The following is a 22441-nucleotide window of genomic DNA, read 5'->3' on the forward strand; positions in this document are numbered from 1 at the left end:
TTAGATAAAGTAATTTCAAAATTATTGCTCAATTGAAATTACTTGCCCACTTTAATATACAGCTCTAAATCACAGAGATGATAGTTTCCTTTCTACATATACTTTTGCATATTTCCAGCATAATATTCATGTAGTTGCAATACAGGAAAAGAAAGTTGCACAAAAATAACTAGGTCTTAGTTCCTGTTACTTAATAGCTGGATGACTTTGGCCACTCTAAGGTTTAGTTTCCTAATATGTGAAACAGGGAAACTAATTCATGATCCAGTTGTCTCACAAGGTGGATGGGACCGTGGAATAAAACAATGTCCTGAACAAATGAGATGTGGTTATAGTTTAAGACTGTGCTGCATCACAAATGTTTATTTACCCCAACGTTATCGTTTTCAGAGGTTATGAGATGAAAGAGGTTATGAAATGAGAGGGAAAAAAAATTGCACAACGGCAACAGCTGAATCATATTGCCACGACGGGTGTTGAGTTAGATGTTCACCACCCAACCACAGACAACCAGAGAGGATGAAACGCCCAAGAACATAAATGACAAACTACAACTCCCAGCAGGCCTTGCTCCCAAACGCGTCACATAAACTCTGCTCCGGCCCGGGCCCAACCCCCTCCCCGCCCCCACCAACCAGAAACTACATCTCCCAGGAGGCTTCGCGGTGCCCAACCGGCCGCTTTCCCCTCGGCGCTGCTTCCCCTTTACCCTGTAGGCAGCTCGGTGGTGACTAGAGTCCCGCCGTCGGCGAAGCGGTCGCGCACGCTGGGGGGTCGCGCGGCTGCTAGGAACGGCGAGCGCGCGCGGGGAGGGAGTGGAGGCGTAGGGGGGCGGGGGTACGGCTCGCTCGCTCGCAAGATGGCGGACGAGGACGGGGAAGGGATTCACCCCTCAGTCTCTCACAGGAACGGAGGCGGTGGCGGCGGCGGTGGCGGTGGGGGGTCTGGGCTCCACTGCGCCGGTAACGGTAGTGGGGGTGGCGGCGGCCCGCGGGTCGTGCGCATCGTCAAGTCCGAGTCCGGCTACGGCTTCAACGTGCGGGGCCAAGTGAGCGAGGGCGGGCAGCTGCGGAGCATCAACGGGGAGCTGTACGCGCCGCTGCAGCATGTGAGCGCCGTGCTGCCCGGGGGGGCGGCCGATCGGGCCGGGGTGCGCAAGGGGGACCGCATTCTGGAGGTGTGAGTATCGGGGCCGCTCGCCGCCCCTCCCTGCCCCGACCCCCTCCGCTTGTCCCAGCATCTCCCCTCTGTCCCTGTCACCCTCAGACCGCACCTCCCCCACCCCCGACCCGGCCCTCTAGACCCCCGCCCCCCTCAAGGCCTACGCTGCCCCGCACCTCCTGTGATTGACTCTTTTATCCTCACCCCCGTCCCATCCCCCACCCCCTGCGTTCCTGCGACTCCTGTCTCCCTCCCTGTGGTCTCCAGTTGATGTCCCTGCGCCCCAGTCCTTTTGCACCTCCTCCCCACAATCCTTTGGCTTCACCTCCTTTTTTGCCCCTTTTGCCTTCCCCTTTGGCATGCTGCTCTCTTCTCACCGCGCCTCGCCTGCCTCATAACCTCTTCTGTTCCTTACTGTCAGCAGCATCTCCTTTTCTGACCCAGCCGCTGTCGCGTCCTGCCCAAACTCTCATCTTTAGCATTTTAGTTACTTGTTTGTCCCTACTCTCTTAACCCGCTGTGAACTGTACCTTCTGCCCCCTAGACCAAGTAGGCAGGACCTCTCGTCTGCTCCTACTTTTCCTCCTTAAACGTCATCCCTCCACCCTGCACTCCTTTTCCTTTTCCCCTCCTTACCGTTAAGCACCCCGTATTTTTCCATCCTACTGTGCTCCTTTTCTTCCTTTACCTCCCCCCTTTTGCATTCATATTCCAAGATGATCCCTTCTTTATTGACCCTTGCCTGCCTATTTTCTCTTTTTTTCTTTGACACTCTAGTTTCTCATCTCATGAGCCTCTGTTGTACACCCTGTTTTTGAATCCAGTGTCTCCATCACCACATCGCTCTAAGTGCATCCCGTACTCGCTCCTTGTCTTTCACGCTTCTTTTTAGTCAGGTTTATGGTAGAGCTCTCTTTAGCTCCTCGTTCTCCGAAACTGCTTCCCCTTTGAGTCTTTGACCTCCCCACGTTTTCAGGATACCTGCCATCTCCATTCTCCTACTCTATCCGCTCTCTTGTAATCCCTCACTTGATTTTATCCTATTCTTTCTTTCCTCTAGATGGCTTTCCCTCACTGCTCTTTTTAAAACCCCATATCTACTGCTGTAACCCAATCTCCTTCCCTGCTGCAGTCCCTCCCACTTCATACTCCATCCTTACTTCCCCACTGCATCCCTGAAAGCTCTTTCGTGATGATGCCTTATCTGGCAATTTCTGTGCAGTACTCTAATCCAGGTGTTACATTTGTGTCTTGTACACTGTATAATAATTAATATAGTGATTTTGGGTTGACTTATAGGTGTATGCTATTATTATCTCCATTCTCCTCAGCAGTCTTCAATCATTTATTTTTCTCCTTCTTACTGAATCTGTCTTATATATTCCTTTCAGACTTTTGCCCTCTTCCTCTATGCTTGGGTTTGCCCTCATGAAATCCTTCTCATTTTTTATTTTAATTGTAATGAAAATAGGTTTGTCCAAGGTTTGTGAAAGGGCCAGTCTCATGAAAGTCTAGCCTATGCAAAAGTCCATTCCTCCTTATTTACCTTACCCCCCCCATCCTTGACATTCTTACTCTTCCACTCATTGTTTCCTCATTCTTTCCACCTCACCTATAGTAGTTTACCAAAGCAGGTGGTTGGAGAGATTATACCTTTCCTCTGCCGTTTGTGTAAATAGGTGCTGTCTTTTCCCGTTTATGCCTTCTATACTGTTTTCTAGTATTCTCTGGCAATATATTCTTAATCTGTTGGGGGGGGCAGGGCATTTACACACACAATGCAGTAGTGACCTTTTGGTTTCTTGTACCTGGGCACCTATGTATTACTCAGTATCTGTGCCCTCTGTTTCCTTCTGATAGAAGCTCTTGGAGTTGTCATTTTCCTTTCCCTTTGGAAGTTAGCCTTCAATTCAGTTTACTTTTAAATTTAAAACTAAATGTTTATTTAAAATTATAAATTTATTATAAAGTTCTAAAGCATTGACTTTTTGCAAGAGCTAAAGAAACTAAAATAAATAATTCTGTAGACTACAGCTAATGTGATCTACCACTGCAAATAAATGCATATATGACAGCAAACATAGTTAGCAGTTTCTTGCCTTTTTTATGGTTTCTGCAGCAGAGCCCACAGAAGTGAATACTGTGAAGGAGACCTCTGATAGTCCCTAGGGCAGGCAGAAGAACTTGCCTCAGGCCCAGGTTCCAGTCTAGGCCCATTCCTCCTTTAAGAGCAAAAATACTGCAATTTGACATATTTCTTGGGTGCTGAGTGGAGAACTTTGGATCTTTGAGTGGGCAGGGCAAAAGAATACTCTTTGTACTCTTTGCTTACAGGACCTCTTTCTCAAAGGTTCTGGTGATCAGAAATCTAGCATTGTTTTTCCAACCTTTCCAACTGTGTGTATTTGGATGCCCAGATTCTCTTTGAAGGTTCTCTGATGCCATAGTGGAAATAGCGATAGTTGCAACACTGAGCTGCAACTATCGAGCTGAATCAACTATACGATTTCTTTCTCTTTCCTTCCCTTCTTCAAAGTCTGTGTGTGTCTTTATATTTTCAAGTGAGAGAAGGAAATTATGGACCTGATTCTGGAGGGATACTAGTGCCTGCTAATTGTTTTTATCTTGGTTATGTTGATGTTAATTTCCTTAAAGCATTCTCTAGGCAACACTCCTTAGAGCTTTTCTCTGTCTCTCACCCAAGTTCTTCAGATTAACCTTTCTGCTGTCCCAGGAAACCTTTGCTTGTTGATAAAGTGCCTAGTGGGGTCTGGGCTAGGGATATAGATTTCAAGTCTAGGTGGATATCTGGATCTTGATAATTACTATTTAAGACTTTCGCCTATTTTAGATGCATTCCAGTTTTCATATATTGCTGTTTGGATAACTCAGAGGGGTGAAAGAACAGAGTAACTTTGAAATTTGAGATTTAAGGAGATACAAGTTTGGACACAAGCACGATCATCGATTTCTTTATGTTTCTTTTACAAGTCTGCTTACCAAGGCTGCCTACTCATTGAATCTTGGAGTAATTAAACTATATTGAAGCTAGTATGGTTCAGTTTGTCCTTTCTCTCTTTAAAACTAACTAAATTCTAGTTGGTTTGTGAAGGAGTCATGCTGCAGGGCTTGGTACTGCAATATGAGCAAGCCCTCTGGGCTCTAAATTTTACTGCAGATGGAAAGTTTTCTTGTTTAGCAGTGTTAGTCTCCACCTTGTAGTTTTTCCCAGTGTAACATACTTTGAGGGGCTTTCCTTTGATGTGTATGCACCAGGGAGCTAATGAGTGAAGGGTGCTTTCAACAAATAGCCAAAATAAATATGTCTTTGAACTAATAATATCGTATGTGAAGTAACATTTGACTTAAAGTTAAATTTTTTTAAAAGATTTATTTATTTTTATTTCTCTCCCCTCCCCCCCCCAGTTGTCTGCTCTCTGTGTCCACTCGTGTTTCACACTGGGCCGCTCTCCTTATGGGGCACAATCCTTGCGTGTGGCGCTCCCCTACGCGGGGGACACCCCTGCGTGGCATGGCAGTCCTTGCGCACATCAGCACAGTGCATGATGGGCCAGCTCCACACAGTCAAGGAGGCCCAGGATTTGAATCGCGGACCTCCCGTGTGGTAGGCGGATGCCCTATCCATTGGGCCAAGTCTGCTTCCCTCAAGTTAATTTTTTTAAGATTAAATTATTTCCAAGGGCTCTTGATTGATTTCTTGAGAGATGCTCTTAGGAGTTTAAGTGTGCAGTGGATATGGATATGGGACTGTCTATATTTTTTAGGGTCCAGCTGTGACTCTTGGTTAGTTTGACTGATACTTGGATGGTATGATCTTTAAGCATGAACTCCTAAGGTTGGTTGACTTGCAAATGATGATATATTTATGCTAGCCAGAGAATATATGTTTTCCTACTTGTTAGATATAAGATAAATATCCAGTAGCTTTCCTTAGTAAAAGTTAAATTATAAGAGAAATTAAAACTATATATGTCGACTTATTTATTGAGAGTAAGTTAATTTTAACAACTTATCAATATCTCATGGTTCTTTTTTTTTTTTTTTTTTTTGGCATTATTCTGTGTGAGTTTTGAAATCATAGAATAAAAAAAGGTTGTGCCATAAGTATTTTTACAAGTTAAATGTGTCACGTAATAGTCATTAACTGCTAAGTACCTTTTCAAGAACTGCTTTCTCATTTGTAACTGAATTCTGTTTACCTCAAATTTTCCAGGTAGAATTCTGGTAATCATGTTTGAAACCATGGTGGTTGATCAAAGAAAGTTTTTATGGCAATGATTCTCAAGCTTTAGTTTGTGTAAGAATCACTTGTGTGCTTGTCTAAAGTATAAATCCTCAGATGACCCATTAGGGTTTATGATTTAGTAGGTCTTGCATTGGGCCTAGAAATCTTTATTTTCTCCTGCTTGGCCAGGTGAGGATAATGCAGGTGCTTCTCCAATCATGTACCCAGAGATGCTGCAGGTTATAGGATTTGAATTTTCAATTAATTTTATCTTAACGGTTACTTTGAGAGTCATGAACTAAGACCATACATACAGAGGAGTAATAGTGATTTGTTAGGCTCCTGAATTCTAGTTTAGATGGAAAATCAGTTAGGTAGATAGTGGGACTAACTTCTCTTCCTGATCATCCATACTTTATTTATTAGATCTTGCTAAACTGTTGCAATAAAGGTGGATTGTTAGGAGGTAGAATAACTTAATGGTAATAATCATATCACTTTGGAGTTTGTATAGTGTATTGCAGTTTGTGGAGTGTTTTTATATTTGATCTTTACAACAGCCCTGTGAAATAGGGAGATTATAAACTCTTTGAGGGCAAGGACAACCTCTGTGTTTAGAATTGTATCCCTAACCAAAGGTCTGGCACATAGAAGGTATTTTTCAATAAATACTTGCTGAATGAATGTATAAGTTTTTTTTTTTAATTATTTTTTTATTCATTTCTCTCCCCTTCTCCCCTCCCCCATTGTCTGCTCTCTGTGTCCATTCACTGTGTGTTCTTCTGTGTCTGCTTGTGTCAGCGGCACCTGGAATCTGTGTCTCATTTTTGTTTGTTTGTCATCTTGCTGTGTCAGCTCTCCGTGTGTGCTGCGCCATTCCTGGGCAGGCTGTACTTTTTTCACGCTGGGCGGCTCTCCTTACAGGGCATGCACCTTGTGCATGGGATTCCCCTATGCAGGGGACAACCCTGTGTGGCATGGCACTCCTTGCATGCATCAGCACTGTGCGTGGGCCAGCTCGTCACACGGGTCAGGAGGCCCTGGGTTTGAACCTTGGACCTCCCATGTGGTCGGCGGAAGCCCTGTCCATTGAGCCAAATCCACTTCCCTGTATAAGTATTATTCATATTTTATAAGAGAGGAACCTGAATGTTGCAGTAAATGGCAACCACAGTTAAACCCAATCTTGGTCTCTCAATCCAGTATATTTTCCATTTTACTGTCATCATTTTCTTTGTTTTTTCAAATATTCTTGACTATGAATAATCACTTAAAATTCTTAAAATTCAGTCACATCCCTATGAACTTGGGTAGCAGTTAGGCTTCAGTTCTACTATTGTGAAATCTGTTTTCTATCTTTATTTTCTGCTTCTCTTCTGCTGTTAAACTGGATGGGAGACAGGTGACCAAGCAGGCATTCTTTTCCCTTACTTTTGGACTCTTTACACTGTTGGTTATTGGAGAATAGAGCTTGGTAATCATAATTGTAACTTGAGGAAATACTTTTAGTTTCATAGGTAGTGGAAGTGACAAACAAATAAAACTGAATTTGAAAATAGCATTTATCTTCCCCGCAGAAATCACTGCTACAACATTGCTATGACCAGGAGAAGATCTTTTGTTACTAGCATAAAGATTTGTCTGGGTCATGTAAATTATTATGAAGAAGAGGTCTCTTCCTGGCCACTACTGACCAGTTTATTTCAGGTGAGGGCTTATTACTATGCTCTCAAGGGTAGGAAATTATTTTTTAAGTTAAGTTCCATTAGGAATTCCTGTAATCTGGTAGATAAGCAAAAGAGCTTCAATTAACAAGCAAACACTTATAATTTATGGTCACTATAGAGTGCTTCCTGAGTATAATCTGTAATGAGTGCATTGCTGACTCAAAGGATATTGTGGTGGTTTAGGTTAGAGCCAGTTAGGCTCAGTAATTGACTATCAGCTGTGTAGATGTTTTCTATGCTTCACTCTGGCAATCCCATAAGAACCTATGTATGGGTGGTACAATTCCAGCTCCGCATTTGGAAACAAATTATTTAGTCAGTGTTTTAATACTTTTTAAAAATTGCAACTCACAGTAAGAGATACATTTTATATTACAAATATAAATATATGCATATATATAATACAAAAATATATAAAGAAAACTTCCTGAAACAAATTTTACAAAACTTTATTTACTACTGTCATGCACTCTGGTATTTTTAGTGTGTTCAGTATCTTGTTTTTGTTTTGTTTTGTTTCGTTTTGTTTTAAATACTGGTTGTGGCCCACTACATTAATTTCATGACTCATTAATTTGTGATCCAGTGTTTGAAAAACAGTGATTTAGGGCATCAGTTTTTCCTGACGTTGGCCCACTAATATTACCTCATATTTGGTCTGGTTCCAAAAGTAAGCACAAATTATGTGTAAAGTACTGTTAAGCTTGTATAAATCGCTGTGCGCCTCCATTCCTGCACTTGAGAAGCTTGCACTCAAGTGGGAAAGGTACGAGTAAACAATTTACTCTGTGTAAGGCAAAAGGAAATGATGAAGATAAACGAAAAAAAAAAGCAGTGGAAATTTAGAGGAGTGATTATGTTAGAGAAGATTGGTGGGGAGATAGATCATAGAAAGCTTAAACTCTGAGTGAAAGACAAGAATAAATTCAGTAGGCAGAGAAGGGAGAAGGAGGATTTTATAGGCTATGGAAACTATGATCAAGGCAAGATGTGGAGAGGTCTTTGGATAGCAAGGGGTGTAAAGTGGCTATTTGTGGACTATTATGGTGATAAGAGGTTAGAAAGGAAGGTTGAAGTCAGTTCACAAAGGGCTTTGAATGCAAAATCCTGAGAAGTTTCGATGATTTTCTTCCATATATGAGGTCAAAAGATAGTTGTATGTGCATTAATCCCCAGGACTTCCATGGATTTAGTTTTTGTTTTTGTTTTAATTTCACTGAAGTATATCCTTCATACATGAACATACATAAACGGTGTTTAGTAAAAGTTGTGAACTTACAAAACAAACATGCATATCATCATGCAGGGCTCCCATATAACACCCACCAACAACATATTTGTGCAACATTTGTTACAAACTATGAAAGAGCAGCCTTAAAATATTACTACTAATCCTGTAGATTTAGTTTTAATTTAATTATTTACCAGAAGAAGTTGAATAACTTTTCCAAGGCCAAAAAGGAAAACCATTGTTAGGAACTAGAATGAAGAATTTCAGGGCCTCTAGTCTGTTGGACTGTTTGTACTATGTATATAAAGAAGAGAACTAAGTATGACCAAGCTCTAACTAACACCCAGAGCTGGGAACAGCTGGTAAGGAGCTATTTGCCTTTGACTTGTGTATATATTTTACTTCACAGTCCAATCCAGCATCTCTGATAACCCATTTCTATTTCCCTTACATTTTAAATTACTATACTTATTGTTGTATTTACAGTTGATGAGTTTCATCCATAGGCTGCAGGCTGACTTGTGCTCTACCCTACCCATGATGCTCTGTTTTATTTGTACTTTACTCCAGGTCTGTTCCTCTGATTTGAAATCGCCTTCTTTTTTTAAAATTAAATTAAATTAATTAATTAATTTATTTTTAATTTCTCTCCCCTTTACCCCCCCCAGTTGTCTACTCTCTGTGTCCATATGCTGTGTGTTCTTCTGTGACCACTTCTATCCTTATCAGCAGTACCTGGAATCTGTGTCTCTTTTTGTTGTGTCATCTTGTTGTGTCAGCTCTCCATGTGTGCAGCGCCATTCTTGGGCAGGCTGCACTTTCTTTCACGCTGGGCAGCTCTTCTTATGGGGTGCAATCCTTGCGCGTGGGGCTCCCCTATGCGGAGGGCACCCCTGCATGGCACAGCACTCCTTGCGCGCATCAGCACTGCGCATGGGCCAGCTCCACACGGGTCAAGGAGACCTGGGGTTTGAACCATGGACCTCCCATGTGGTAGACGGACACCCTATCCATTGGGCCAAGTTCACTTCCTGCCTTCTTTAATTTTAATCTTTTATTTTAGCATGCAGCATGTTGTTGGTAGTTGAGGGGACTGAACACAGAAAGGGAACTTAATATAGTACTAAGGTTTACCCCTGAACTCTTCCTTCAAAATGAAAATTCACACAAAGAACCTTTAAATAAGTTTAAGAATCATGGTAATGACTACAAAGTGAATTTTTGTTTTCTCTGAGTAATGTGAGGAAGATCTACTTCAGGATTAAATTTTTTGTTATGTTATTATTAAATGCTAGGTAGTATGTATTGCGTCTTTTGTTTATTACTTTTTGCTCCCTGCCAATTAAATAAGGTTCTTATTGTGGTTGAGGAAATACACCTATCTGTAAGGTATTTAAGTTGCCGAGGAGCTGTATTTGAGTATCCTTATGTATACTTCCTCCCATCAGTCAATTTCTCTTGTATGAAAACATCTCTTTAAAAGTGATTTTGGGGGAACAGGTGTGTAGCTCAAGTGATTGGGCACCAGCTTCCCACATATGAGGTCCTGGGTTCAACCCCTGGTAATGCCTAGAAACAAACAACAAACAAATGCAAAACCAACTTTCATTGTTGGGGAGCAGATGTAGCTCAGCGGTTGAGCGCCTGCTTCCCATGTACAAGGTCCTGGGTACCTCCTAAAAAAACAAAACGATAAAACAAACAAAAAACCTCAGAAATATTGGAGCAGATGTTGCTCAGTGGTAGAGCACCAGCTTCCCATGTATGAGGTCCTGGGTTTAATCCCTAGTATCTCCTAAAACAAAACAGATGCAAACCAAAAAAAGAAAAGCAAAATACAAAAGAATTTGTGTGTGTGTGTGTGTATATATATATATATTATTTTTTTTAAAGCTGCTTTAAACTCTTCAGATTATTGTGTCAGACATCAGAGCAAGACTAGACTGGCAGGTCTGAGTAGCCTGTGGACTTTATACGCAAGTAACTAGCTTACTTCTCTTTGGAAAATTAAGAGTGGTCTGCAAAGAGTCAGCTGCTTTTCAGAAACTGATTACTCTTATAGAACTATTCGGTGAGATTAGGTAGGAAATTGTCTCCCCCACCCCCCAAGCCCCCAAAATCCTGTAGTGCTTTTATATCTGTGTATCTTTCTAGTTATATTTGTTTAGCATGTTTTAAAACTTGGGAGATTGATTAAATGAATATTTGAAGTTCTTAGAAAATGTGATGACCTCTGTGAAGGTTTTGTAAACTTCTTCCTCTTTTGCAGGTCAGTGTAATCATCTATAAAATTTCTAACCCTCTGTGTAGTTTGTCTACAGAATCTACCATTAGCATTAATATAATCACTTTGATTCTGGTATGGTTGAAAACTTTTTGGATATCTTTTCTCTAGATATGTAAACTGACTCTGTCTTTACTTGGAAACAGCAGTGAGTTTTGTTCTCTTTACCTGGTGTTTTGAACACAAGGGAAATGTGACACTAATGTTTCCCTTGTGAGTTATGTGCTGATATATTATTTTGGATTTTCCTTTCTTACCCAGTTATCCTTAATACTTATAAGTAAAAAGTCCTACAGTACCTTACTTCCTCAATATTTTGAGATAGACTACAGACTTAAAAATCTGTAGTCTGTCTCTCAGCTTCCAAAAGGATTTGCCCAGGTTTATTATGAATTTAAAAGATGGTATTTCATTGTTAAAAGGCCATATCCCTTCAAAAGTATATTTCTTGTTATTGATTTTTAAATGCTGTCTTTCATAAATGAAGGTATTTTGAGCTGTTTTTTCAGTAGGTTTCCACTATTCCTATTTATGCACAATACCACTTGGGACCAATTGAATATTTAGGAAGTGGGTCATTGGGATTCAGGGTGCAGGCTGTGGCCCCAGAACAAATTTACCAGATCACACGAGGAACCATAATTTTAATCTCATGCAGTGATTCAGAAATGGTAGTAAATAGAACTCTAAAAATTAATGTTGTTTTCTTTGGTAATTTCTCTCCTCTTCCCGCTATTGTCTGCTCTCTGTCCATTCGCTGTGTGTTCTTCTGTGTCTGCTTGCATTCTTGTAGTGCGGCACTGGGAAACTGTGTCACTTTTTTTGTTGCGCCATCTTGCTGCGTCAGCTCTCCTTGTGTGTGGCGTGACTCCTGGGTGGGCTGCGCTTTTTTCGCACGGGGCGGCTCTCCTTGTTGGACGCACTCCTTTCGCATAGGGCACCCCTACTTGGGGGACACCCCTTTGTGGCATGGCATTCCTTGCTTGTGGCAGCACTGCGCATGGGCCAGCTCACCACACGGATCAGGAGGCCCTGGGTCTCGAACCCTGGACCCTCCATATGGTAGGCGGACACTCTATCAGTTGAGCCACAGCTGCTTCCTGGATTTTATTCTTAAATTAACTTTCACTGTGATGAGTATACCAAATTAAAAACATCTGAGAATTGCATTTAAATTAGCCATGTAGGCAATGATTCAAAATGTACCAGATCTCAAACTTGATTTAGAGTGGGTTTCAGGAAAGGATTTAGGACTGGTTATATTTGTATTGCTGGTGAATAACCAAATGAAGGTTCCTCAGAAATGGTATACATAGGAGGGAGAGAAGTTAGTTAGGTTTGGGAAACCAACATGCCTGATAGCAATGTTATTCTAACATTTCTATCTTTCATTGCCTCATAGTGGGAAGAAGTAACCAAATATCCAGCTTTACTTTTTTTTCTTTATTTTTTAATGTTACATTAAAAAAATATGAGGTCCCTATATACCCCCACCCATCCAGCTTTACTGTGGATAGAACTATTGAGTTGCTATGTGCTGATCAGGTTTTTAAAGATAAAAATTTCAAAAACAAACAAAATTCTATCAAAACAAAATACATCAGTGTTGTATATTTTTGTGTGACATGTCAGAACTTAATTTAAGACCTCACTGGTAGTTCTTTAGTCTCTCACATTTGAGGAAGGGCCTTGTGCTAAAATGTTTTCATATTAAGCATTTAGTTTTTAAGAAATGAAACAATGTAATTATAATAGATTATTCCCAGAATTCCCATGAAATAAAGGCTTGCTTTTAAAATGTCAATGTGTTTATTTCTTATTCCTTCTTCTCACCTCATTTTTGTTATCCTTGGAATCAATGTTTATATTTAAAAATTAATTTTAAAAATTACTTTCTAAATTATCAATACTTCTGAAAAAAGAAACAGCTAAGTTTTAAGTTGTATAATTGAATGCTATAGTCTATTTTTTAAAAAAGATTTATTTTATTTATTTTTCCCCCTTTCCCTCCTCCTGCCCTGCTGTTTTTGCTGTCTGTGTTGTCTTCTCTTCTCATTTTTCTCCTCTAGGATTTACTGGGATTCGATCCTGAAGATTTCTGATTGGGATTGAGATTCCCTATCAGTTGCGCCACCTTAGTCTTAGTTCCTTGTTTCTGCGGGCGCTTCACTTTGACTCTCCCCTTGTGTCTCTTTTGATGCATCATCATCTTACTGCATTACTCACTTGCGTGGGGCACTCGCTCACAACATGGGGATTCGCGTGGGCACTTGTGTGGGCACTGGCTTACCATACGGGCGCTTGCGTGGGCACTGGCTCTCTGCGTGGGCACACTTTCTCTTCTTTTTCACCAGGAGGCCCCAGGGAGCAAACCCAGGTCCTCCATATGGTAGGCAGAAGCTCTATCAGTTGAGCCACATGCACTTCCCTATATTCTATTTTTAAACTTCATTTCTACCGTGTCACACATTAGAAAGCAAAACCACTGATACTGAAGTTTTGAAAAATGTAGAGCTTGCACAATGTTATTAATACTTCCCCCAAATAGTGGTACCAGTGTAAAAGTTAAAGAATGAAATTGGAATTGCGTGAAGGAAAACATTATTGAGTTTGTGTGTTAGCCTTAGTAATTTTAATGTAGGAGAATATTTTAAAATTCTAAGATTGGAATTTTGGGTTGTTCTAGCAGGGAAATGAACAAATTCATTTTTATTCTTGGTGATGATGGTTATATTGGCCTTTTAGGTAATTATCATATAGCAACTTTTCTTCTAAATAGGTTGATTATATTTTTATATTTTTAAAATATTTTAGAACCATAAACTTTATCGTACTTTTTTATGAATGAAAAATAAGATTCATTTATTCAGAAGTAAATCTGAGTATCTTATAATATTTATATAATGATTGATTTGAGATTAGAAGATTTGAGGACTCTGTCACTCCTTCCCAATAATAAACTTTTCTATCTCCCTTTTGGCTAGAGATACTAAGGTTGGAAAACAGATGAGTCTTATTTGTACTTTTCTTGTCTCAGGCAGCATTCTTTATGAATAGGATACCCAGCCAAGTGTAAAATGTCCCAGTGATGGTAAGCAGCTTATTTGACCAGTTACTTATTCTTTTTATCCGTTTTTGGGAAAACCATATACTGATTGATACACTTCCCAGTTTCTCAGCCCTGGCAGGACCAAATTTCATTGTTTTTCATATTCCCTTGAGTCCAGTGTTAAATTTCTGGATGTAGGTACTTAAAAATATTGGTATAATGATTGGCTCTTGCTTTTGATAATTAAAAAAGAAACCGAAAGATCTGTGAAGTAAGGTTTTCCTTAGAATCCGGGAAATCTGCCTAATTCAGTTTATGTGTAGTTGCCATTTGTTGTTTTTCCCCCTCACCTGCCAGAGATGAGGCTTAGAATGTATAGGCTAGGCAAACAATAATTTGTCAGAATTATTGCATTAAAAGAATGCTTTATGACAATAGTCTTAAAAAGATCAAGAAGAGAAAACAAATTGATTATAATTTGGGGACCCTATAAATTTAATGTTGGCGTTTTCTATTCACTTAAATTTAGGCCCTTGTTCAATCTGGAAAATCGTTACACTAATAACTCAAGAGAGGAAATATGTTTTTTAGTTTTAATTTTGTTTGCTTGGTGGGCAGAGAAAGAAACAGGAATAAGTGACAATGAAATTGTTTTGTGGGTATAGCATCCTAAGTGAAAATAAAATACCATTTTACTCTTTAAAGCTATGGCATTTTTCTGATTTGAAGATTTCAGATCTTGGCTTGATTTTTGTGGCAGAAAATGAAATAGCTTACTTTTTCTTGTTACTGAATTATTTACTAAGGAATCATGATAGAGTCCTAACCTTCTGACTGGAGACTTTGTAGTGTTTGACAGTGGAGGTCAGATGCACTTTGATTTATTAGTTTTTTTATTCTTTTCATTCTTAAATTTTAAAATTCATTTTTTATAATTAGAAAAGTAAAATAATAAAATAATTATATTATAGAAAATTTGGAGACTTCGAAAAAGGAAAAAAAAAAGCACCCATAATTGTATTATCCTAATACAACTACTTTTGGTATTTTGGCTATCTTATGCATTCTTAGGAAATTGAAATAATAATTTAAAAAAAAATTTCTTTCCCCTTCCCCGCCCCCCCAGTTGTCTGCTCTTTGTGTCCATTTTGCTGTGTGTTCTTCTGTATCCACTTGTATTCTTGTCAGTGGCACCTAGAATCTGTGTCTCGTTTTTTGTTGCGTCATCTTGCTCCGTCAGCTCGCCATGTGTGCAGTGCCATTCCTGGGCAGGCTGCACTTTTTTTGCGCTGGGCGGCTTTCCCTGCAGGGGGGCACTCCCTGCACGTGGGGCTCCCCTCTGTGGGGGACACCCGTGCGTGGCACGGCACTCCTTGCACGCCTCAGCACTGTGTGTGGGCCAGCTCATCACATGGGTCAGTAGGTCCTGGGTTTGAACCTTGGACCTCCCATGTGGTAGGCAGACGCCCTATCCGTTGGGCCAAATCCACTTCCCAATAATAATTTTATATATAACTTATAATTAGCTTTTTAAAAATCTAATAGATTTATTTTCTAGAACAGTTTTAGGTTTACAGAAAAGTTGAGCAGATAATATGGTTTCCATGTACCTCCCACACTCCCCAAACACACGTAGTTTTCCCTATTAATTAACATCTTACATTACTATAGTACATTTGTTAAAATTAATGAACCAATGGTGATATATTACTATTATTAACTAAAGACCATAATTTATTCAGGTTTCCTCAGTTTTTATCTAAAGTCTTTTCCAGAATGCCACATTACATTTAGTTGTCATGTCTCCTTAGGCTCATCTTGGCTATGACAGTTTATCAAACTTTTCTTATTTTTGATAAGCTTGACAGTTTTGAGGAGTACTGGTGTATTGTAGGATGCCTCTCTATCGGAATTTGTCTGATTTTTTTTCATGATTAGACCCATGAGGGCTTTGGGGAGGAAGATCACAAAGGTGAAGTACCATTTTTCATCACTTCATATCAAAGGTATATACTATTAATATGATTTATGACTGTTGATGTTAACCTTGATCACTTGGCTGAAGTAGCGTTTGTCAGGTTTCTCCACAGTAAAGTTATCTCCCCTCTTTCCCCCAGCTTCTTCATACTGTACTTTTTGGATAGAAGTCACTATGTGCAGTCCACACTTAAGGAGTGGATGGGGAGTTATGCCTCCTCAATTTAGGGTGGAGTATCTACATAATTTATTTGGAATTTTTCTGCACAGGAGATTTGTCTTTTCTCCCTCATTTATTTATTTATTCAATCATTTATGTCAGTATAGACTCATGGGTATTTACTTTATACTTTGGGTTATAATCCATTACTACTGTATTTGCTGCTCCAGTCATTTTACCTTCGGCTTTTGGAGGTTCTAAGTTGGCTCCTGTGCCTCTTTTCACTTTATTGTTGAAGCCTCTTGTTGGTTTTTTTTTTTTAAAGATTTATTTATTTATTTATTTAATTTCCCCCCCTCCCCTGGTTGTCTGTTCTTGGTGTCTATTTGTTGCGTCTTGTTTCTTTGTCTGCTTTTGTTTCTTTGTCCGCTTCTGTTGTCGTCAGCGGCACAGGAAGTGTGGGTGGCGCCATTCCTGGGCAGGCTGCACTTTCTTTTCACGCTGGGCGGCTTTCCTCACGGGCGCACTCCTTGCGCGTGGGGGCTTCCCCATGCGGGGGACACCCTTGCGTGGCACGGCACTCCTTGCGCGCATCAGCACTGCGCCTGGCCAGCTCCACACGGGTCGAGGAGGCCCGGGGTTTGAACCGCGGACCTCCCATATGGTAGACGGACGCCCTAACCACTGGGCCAAAGTCCGTTTCCCTCTTGTTGGTTTTTTAAAAAATTTCTCCCCACCTCTACTGCCTTGTTTACACTTGCTGTCTGCTCAACTTTTTTTTTCTTTTTCCCTTCCCTCTCCCATTCCCTTCCCGCCCTGCTGTTTTTGCTGTGTCCATTTGCCGTGTGATCTTGTGTTATCTGTTTCTCTTTTTGTCTTCTCTTGTTTTCCTTCTCTAGGATTCACTAGGATTCGGTCCTGGGCACCTCTGATGTGGAGAGAGGTTTCCTATCAATTGCCCCACCTCAATTCCTGGTCTCTGCTGCGCTTCACCTCCCTTCATCTCTCTTTTGTTGCATCATCATCTTGCTGCGTGACTCTGACTCACTTGCGTGGGTACTGGCTCACCGTGTGGGCACTCAGCTTGCTGTGCAGGCACTCAGTCACCATGTGGGCACTCATCTTGCCGTGCAGACATGTTTTCTCTTCTTCTTTTTCACTAGGAAGCCCCAGGGATAGAACCCGGGTCCTCCCATATGGTAGGTGGAGGCCTTATCACTTCAGCCACATCTGCTTCCCTTGTCTTCTTTTTAGGAGGCACCAGGAACCGAACCTGGGGCCTTCCATATGGGAGGAAGGTGCCTAATTGCTTAAGCCACCTCTACTCCCTATTAGTTGTGTCTCTCATTGTGTTTCCTTGCTGTGCCTCTTGGTTGCGTCATCTCACTGTGTCACCTTGTTGCGTCAGCTTGCCGTGCCAGCCTGTCATGTCTGCTTGCTGTCTTGCTTGTTGTCTTTAGGAGGCACTGGGAACCAAACCTGGGACCTCCCATGTGGTAGGCAGAAGCCCAGCTGCTTGAGTCACATCCACTACCCTATTGTTTTTTCCCCCAATGTTTTATTAAGAAAAATTTCAAACATATGAAATAGTTGAGAAAATTGCACAGTGAATACCCATACACCTACCATCTGGATTTTACAATAAATATGAAGCTGTAATTATTTAATCACATATCCGTTAGAGTTTGTTTTTTTGTTTGTTTGTTTGTATGTGTGTATTTTAAGCTACTGGCTTTTATTTGTGGAAAAAGTCTAGGTGGGTAGATACTACTTGGGTACTCTGCCTTCCTAACATATCCCAATCAATGTATGTTTTTTTGTTTTTGTTTGTTTGAGCACTTCCTTATTTCTGGTGCTATAAGATGTTCCAGGCTGATCTTGTCATATTTTCTACCCCAGTCTTAAAATCAGCCATTTCTCTAAGGAGTCTTAGTTTCTTTTCTTGGAGAATGGTATTAGAAACTGAGAACTGGGTGCTAGGTGTGGCTTTTCCTTTTAGGCTATCTTAGATGACAGAGTAAAGAAATATGTGTGTGTATACTATATGTGTGTGTAATATATTATAAACACACATAAATATTTCTATATGTAACCACATGTGCATCTATTTTAATTTAAGCATGAGTTCTTACTGATGTTTCCACTCTCTTCCCACATGGCTCATTTTAGCCTCCATCCCTTATTTACTTTTAAATTTCCATCTTTTTTTTTTTTTTAATTTTGTTTTAATTTTTATTTTTTAAGGTTTATTTTATTGATTTATCTCCCTTTCCCCCACATTGTCTGCTCTCTGTATCCATTTGCTTTGTGTTCTTCTGTGTCTGCTTGCATTATCCAGCAGCATTGGGAAACTGCATCTCTTTTTTTGTTGCGTCATCTTGCTGTGTCAGTTCTCCATGTTTGCAGCCACTCCTGGGCCGGCTGCACTTTTTTTGCGCGGGGCGGCTTTCCTTACGGGGTGCACTCCTTGAGTGTGGGGCACCCCTACCTGGGGGCGCCCCTGCATGGCATGGCATTCCTTGCACATGCAGAGCTGTTCATGGACCAGCTTACCACACAGTTCAGGAGGCTTTGGGGATAGAACCCCGGACCCTCCATATGGTAGACGGTAACTCTATCAGTTGAGCTACTTCTGCTTCTCTGTAAATTTCCATTCTAACAGGAAACTTGACTCCCTTATTCTCCATCCATTTACTTAATTTGTTCATTTCTAGTATACATGTATAGTACTGTCAGATTTATTAACTTATCCTTATGGGAAGCAACATTATTGACTAAACACTTAGGTGTAGGTTTTTTGCCTTTAGTCTTACTTATTTCTAGAGTTAATATACATCTGCACCTTTTCCCCACTCCCTTCAGCGAAGTTGTTTCATGAATTTGTAATACAGTTAGGTTCTCTTGTCACAGTCTGCGTACTTTCCCAGGCCTCCTGATTTTTAAAAAATGTACATATATTAAGGCTCACTCTTTGTATTATAAAGTTCTGTAGGTTTTGACAAATTCATAATATCATGTGCCTAATGTATCATCATTCTGTATGCATCATACAGAATAAGTTTATTACTCTAAAAATTCTCTGTGTATTATCTATTAATCTATACCCTCAACTCAAATGCATGGCAAATACCCATCTTTGCCTTTTGCAAAATATCTTATAAATGGAATTTATAGTATTTTTCATTCTGGCTTCTTTGACATAGCAATATGCATTTAAAGTTTCTCTGTGTTTTTTTGTCCTTGATAGCTCATTTATTTTTATAGCTGAATAATATTCCATTATATGGTATATCACAGTTTGTTCATCCATTCACCTATTAAAGGACATCTTGATTGCTTCAAATTTTTGGCAATTATGAGTACAGCTACTATAAATATTCGTATGCAGGTTTTTGCATGGACATAAGTATTCAACTCAATTGGATAAATAGGAGTATAGTTGTTGGATCTTATGTAAGACTATATTTAGCTCTGAAAGAAACTGCCAAACTGTCTTTCAAAGTGACTGTACCATTCTGAATTCCTGTCAACAAAGAATGAGAGTTCCTTTTGCTTTACATCCTTGTCAGCATTTATTTTTGTATTTTAGCCAATCTAATAGGTATATAATTAGCATTTGCTAATAATGTTTGCTTATTCTTCATCTGTAAATCACTTTTGGTGAGGTGTCTGTTCAGACCTTTTGCCTATTTTTAAATTGTTTTAAGAATTCTTTGTATATTTTGGATACAAGTCCTTTATATGAAATATGTTTTGCAGATATTTTCTACCAGTCTGTGGCTTTTTTGTTTTCTTAACAGAGTCTTTTGCAGAGCGGAAGTTTTAAATTTTAATAAAGTTCAACTTAACGATTTTTCTTCATGAATTGTGCTTTTGGTGTTGTATCTAAAAGCTCATCAGCAAACCAAAGGTCACCTAAATTTTTTCTTACGTTATCTTCTACAAGTTTTATAGTTTTGTATTTTTATTAATATAATCTACTTTTTTTTTCTTAGGAGGTACTGGGAGTTGAACTTGGGACCTTGTGCATCTGCTCCCCTATAATCTAGTTTAAAAAAAAATCAGTTTTATTGATATATATTAATAAAGCATACAATTGCTCTAAGGTGTACAATCAATGGTATTTGCTATAATCACATAGTTGTGCATTCATCACTTTAATCATTATTAGAGCATTTTCATTATTTCAGTATTAATAATAAAAAAACAGACAAAGAAACAAACAAGAAAATTCCTCACTTCTCAGTCTCTCTACGCTACCCGCCACTGTGCATAGCTCCTGTTTCTAGCTATTCTATCTAAAATATGTAATCAATGGCTTTTCTTATAATGACAATATTGTACATTCATCATCTTAAAAATTCTATAACACTTTGATTACTACAAAAAGAAAGACTCCAAACCCCTTAGCATTCCTTCTTCAGACCTAGATAACAACTAATCTTTCTTCTTTATGAATTGGTTTATATTTACATTGTATATAAAGGAATCATGCAATATGTAGTACTCTGTATCTGCTCTCCTTCACTTAGTATAATGTGGTTCTTTTGGGGCTGATACTAACAATATATAGTATTATAATTGTTCAGCGTCAAGGAAAAATGGTCTTATATATGCAATTCTACCCATATTTATACTTCACATAATATATTTATCCTTCACATAATATATTTGGTTCATTATAAGGCAGGCATACAAAATTTATCCTTTTCTGTGTCTAACTTGCTTCGCTCAACATAATGTCCTCCAGGTTCATCCATGTTGTCATCTGTTTCTTAACTTCATTTCTTCTTATTGCTGTATATATACACCATTGTGTATATACGCCACAATTTATTCATTCATCAGTTGATTTACACCTTGGTTGTTTCCATCTTTTGGCTATCATGAATAACGGTTCTATGGACATCAGTATGCAGATATCTATTCACGTCACTGCTGTCACTTCTTTTGGGTGTATACCTAGCGGTGTATTGCCAGGTCCCACGGCAAGTCTATGTTCATCTTTGTTAGGAACTGCCAAACAGCCCTCCACAGTGGCTGTACCATTCTGTATTCCCACCAACAGTGAATAAGCATTCCTGTCTTTCCACATCCTCTCCAACATTTATGGTTTTCTGACTTTTTAATAGCAGCCAGTCTAATAGGTGTGAAATGATATCTCATTGTAGTTGATTTGCATTTCCCTAATCACTAGTGATGTTGAACATTTTTCATTTGTTTCATCACCATTTGTATTTCTTCTTTGGACAGTTGTCTTTTCAAGTCTTTTGCCCATTATTTATTTATTTATTTGTTCATTCATTCATTCATTTATCCCGCCCCTTGCGGCTTGCTTGCTGTCTGCTCTCTGTGTTCATTCACTGTATGTTCTTCTGTGTCTTCTTCTTTTTTTTTTTTTAAAGATTTTTTTTATATATATATATATGTTTTTATTTATTTAATTTCCCTCCCCTCCCCCGGTTGTCTGTTTTCTGTGTCTTTTTGCTGCGTCTTGTTTCTTTGTCTGCTTCTATTGTCGTCAGCAGCACGGGAAGTGTGGGCGGCGCCATTCCTGGGCAGGCTGCTCCCTCCTTCGCGCTGGGCGGCTCTCCTAATGGGTGCACTCCTTGCTTCTGCGTCTTCTTGTCTCCCTTTGTTGCGTCATCTTGCTGCACCAGTTCTCCGCGGGCACGGGCTGTTAGCTCTACACAGGCGCGGGCCACCTTGCCTTCACAAGGAGGCCCTGGGACATGAACCCAGGGCCTCCCATGTGGTAGATGGGAGCCCAATCGATTGAGCCACATTTTGCCCGTTTTTTAATTGGATCCTTTTTTTTTTAATTGTTGTGTCCTGTGATCTCCTTATATAGATCATGGATATTAAACCCTTACCAGATATGTAATTACCAAATATTTTCTCCATTGAATCGGGTTCCTTTTTACCCTTTTGACAAAGTCCTTTGAGGGACAAAGTGTTGAATTTTGAGGAGGTCTCATTTATCTGTTTTTTTCTTTGGTTGCTCATGCTTTTGGCATAAGGTTTAAGAAACTACCGCCTACCATAAGATCTTGGAGATGTTTTTCTACATTTTCTTCTAGGAGTTTTATGTTGTTTTTATATTTAAGTCCTTGATCCATTTTGAGTTAATTTTTTAATAAGATGTGAGATAGTGATCCTCTTTATTTTGGATTTGTCTATCTACTTCTCCCAGCACCATTTGTTGAACAGACTGTTCTGGCCCAGCTGGGTGGGCTTAACAACCTTGTCAAAAATTGCTTGACTGTAGATGTATGAGGGTCAATTTCTGAGTTCTCAATTTGGTTCCATTGGTCAGTCTGTCCTTATGCCAGTACCATGCTATTTTTTTTTTTACCACTGAGGCTAAGTAAAATGCTTCAGAGTCAGAAAGTGAGAGGCCTACAACTTCATTATTTTTTAAGACATTTTTTGCTATTCAGGGTCCCTTACCCTTCCAAATAAATTTGATTATTGGCTTTTTGATTTCTGCAAAAAAGGCTCTTGGGATTTTTATTGGGATTGCATTGAATCTGTAAATCAGTTTCAGTAGAATTGACATCTTAACGATATTTAGTCTTCCAATCCATGAACATGGAATGTCTTTCC

The 22441-nt window shown here is 39.6% G+C and overlaps 1 protein-coding gene across 1 annotated transcript in view; it reads left to right on the forward strand.

The window, feature by feature from the left end:
- The first annotated feature begins 651 nt into the window (after positions 1–651).
- The window catches only part of SNX27 (sorting nexin 27), a 110598-nt gene continuing 88808 nt past the window's right edge, over positions 652–22441 (forward strand). Inside the window, exon 1 of the mRNA XM_058309642.1 lies at positions 652–1179. Coding sequence (XP_058165625.1) covers positions 860–1179 — 320 coding nt within the window. The 5' untranslated portion in view covers positions 652–859. The remainder of the gene's footprint in view (positions 1180–22441) is intronic.

Source organism: Dasypus novemcinctus, chromosome 13 (assembly GCF_030445035.2).
Source record: "Dasypus novemcinctus isolate mDasNov1 chromosome 13, mDasNov1.1.hap2, whole genome shotgun sequence".
Lineage (NCBI taxonomy): Eukaryota > Metazoa > Chordata > Mammalia > Cingulata > Dasypodidae > Dasypus > Dasypus novemcinctus.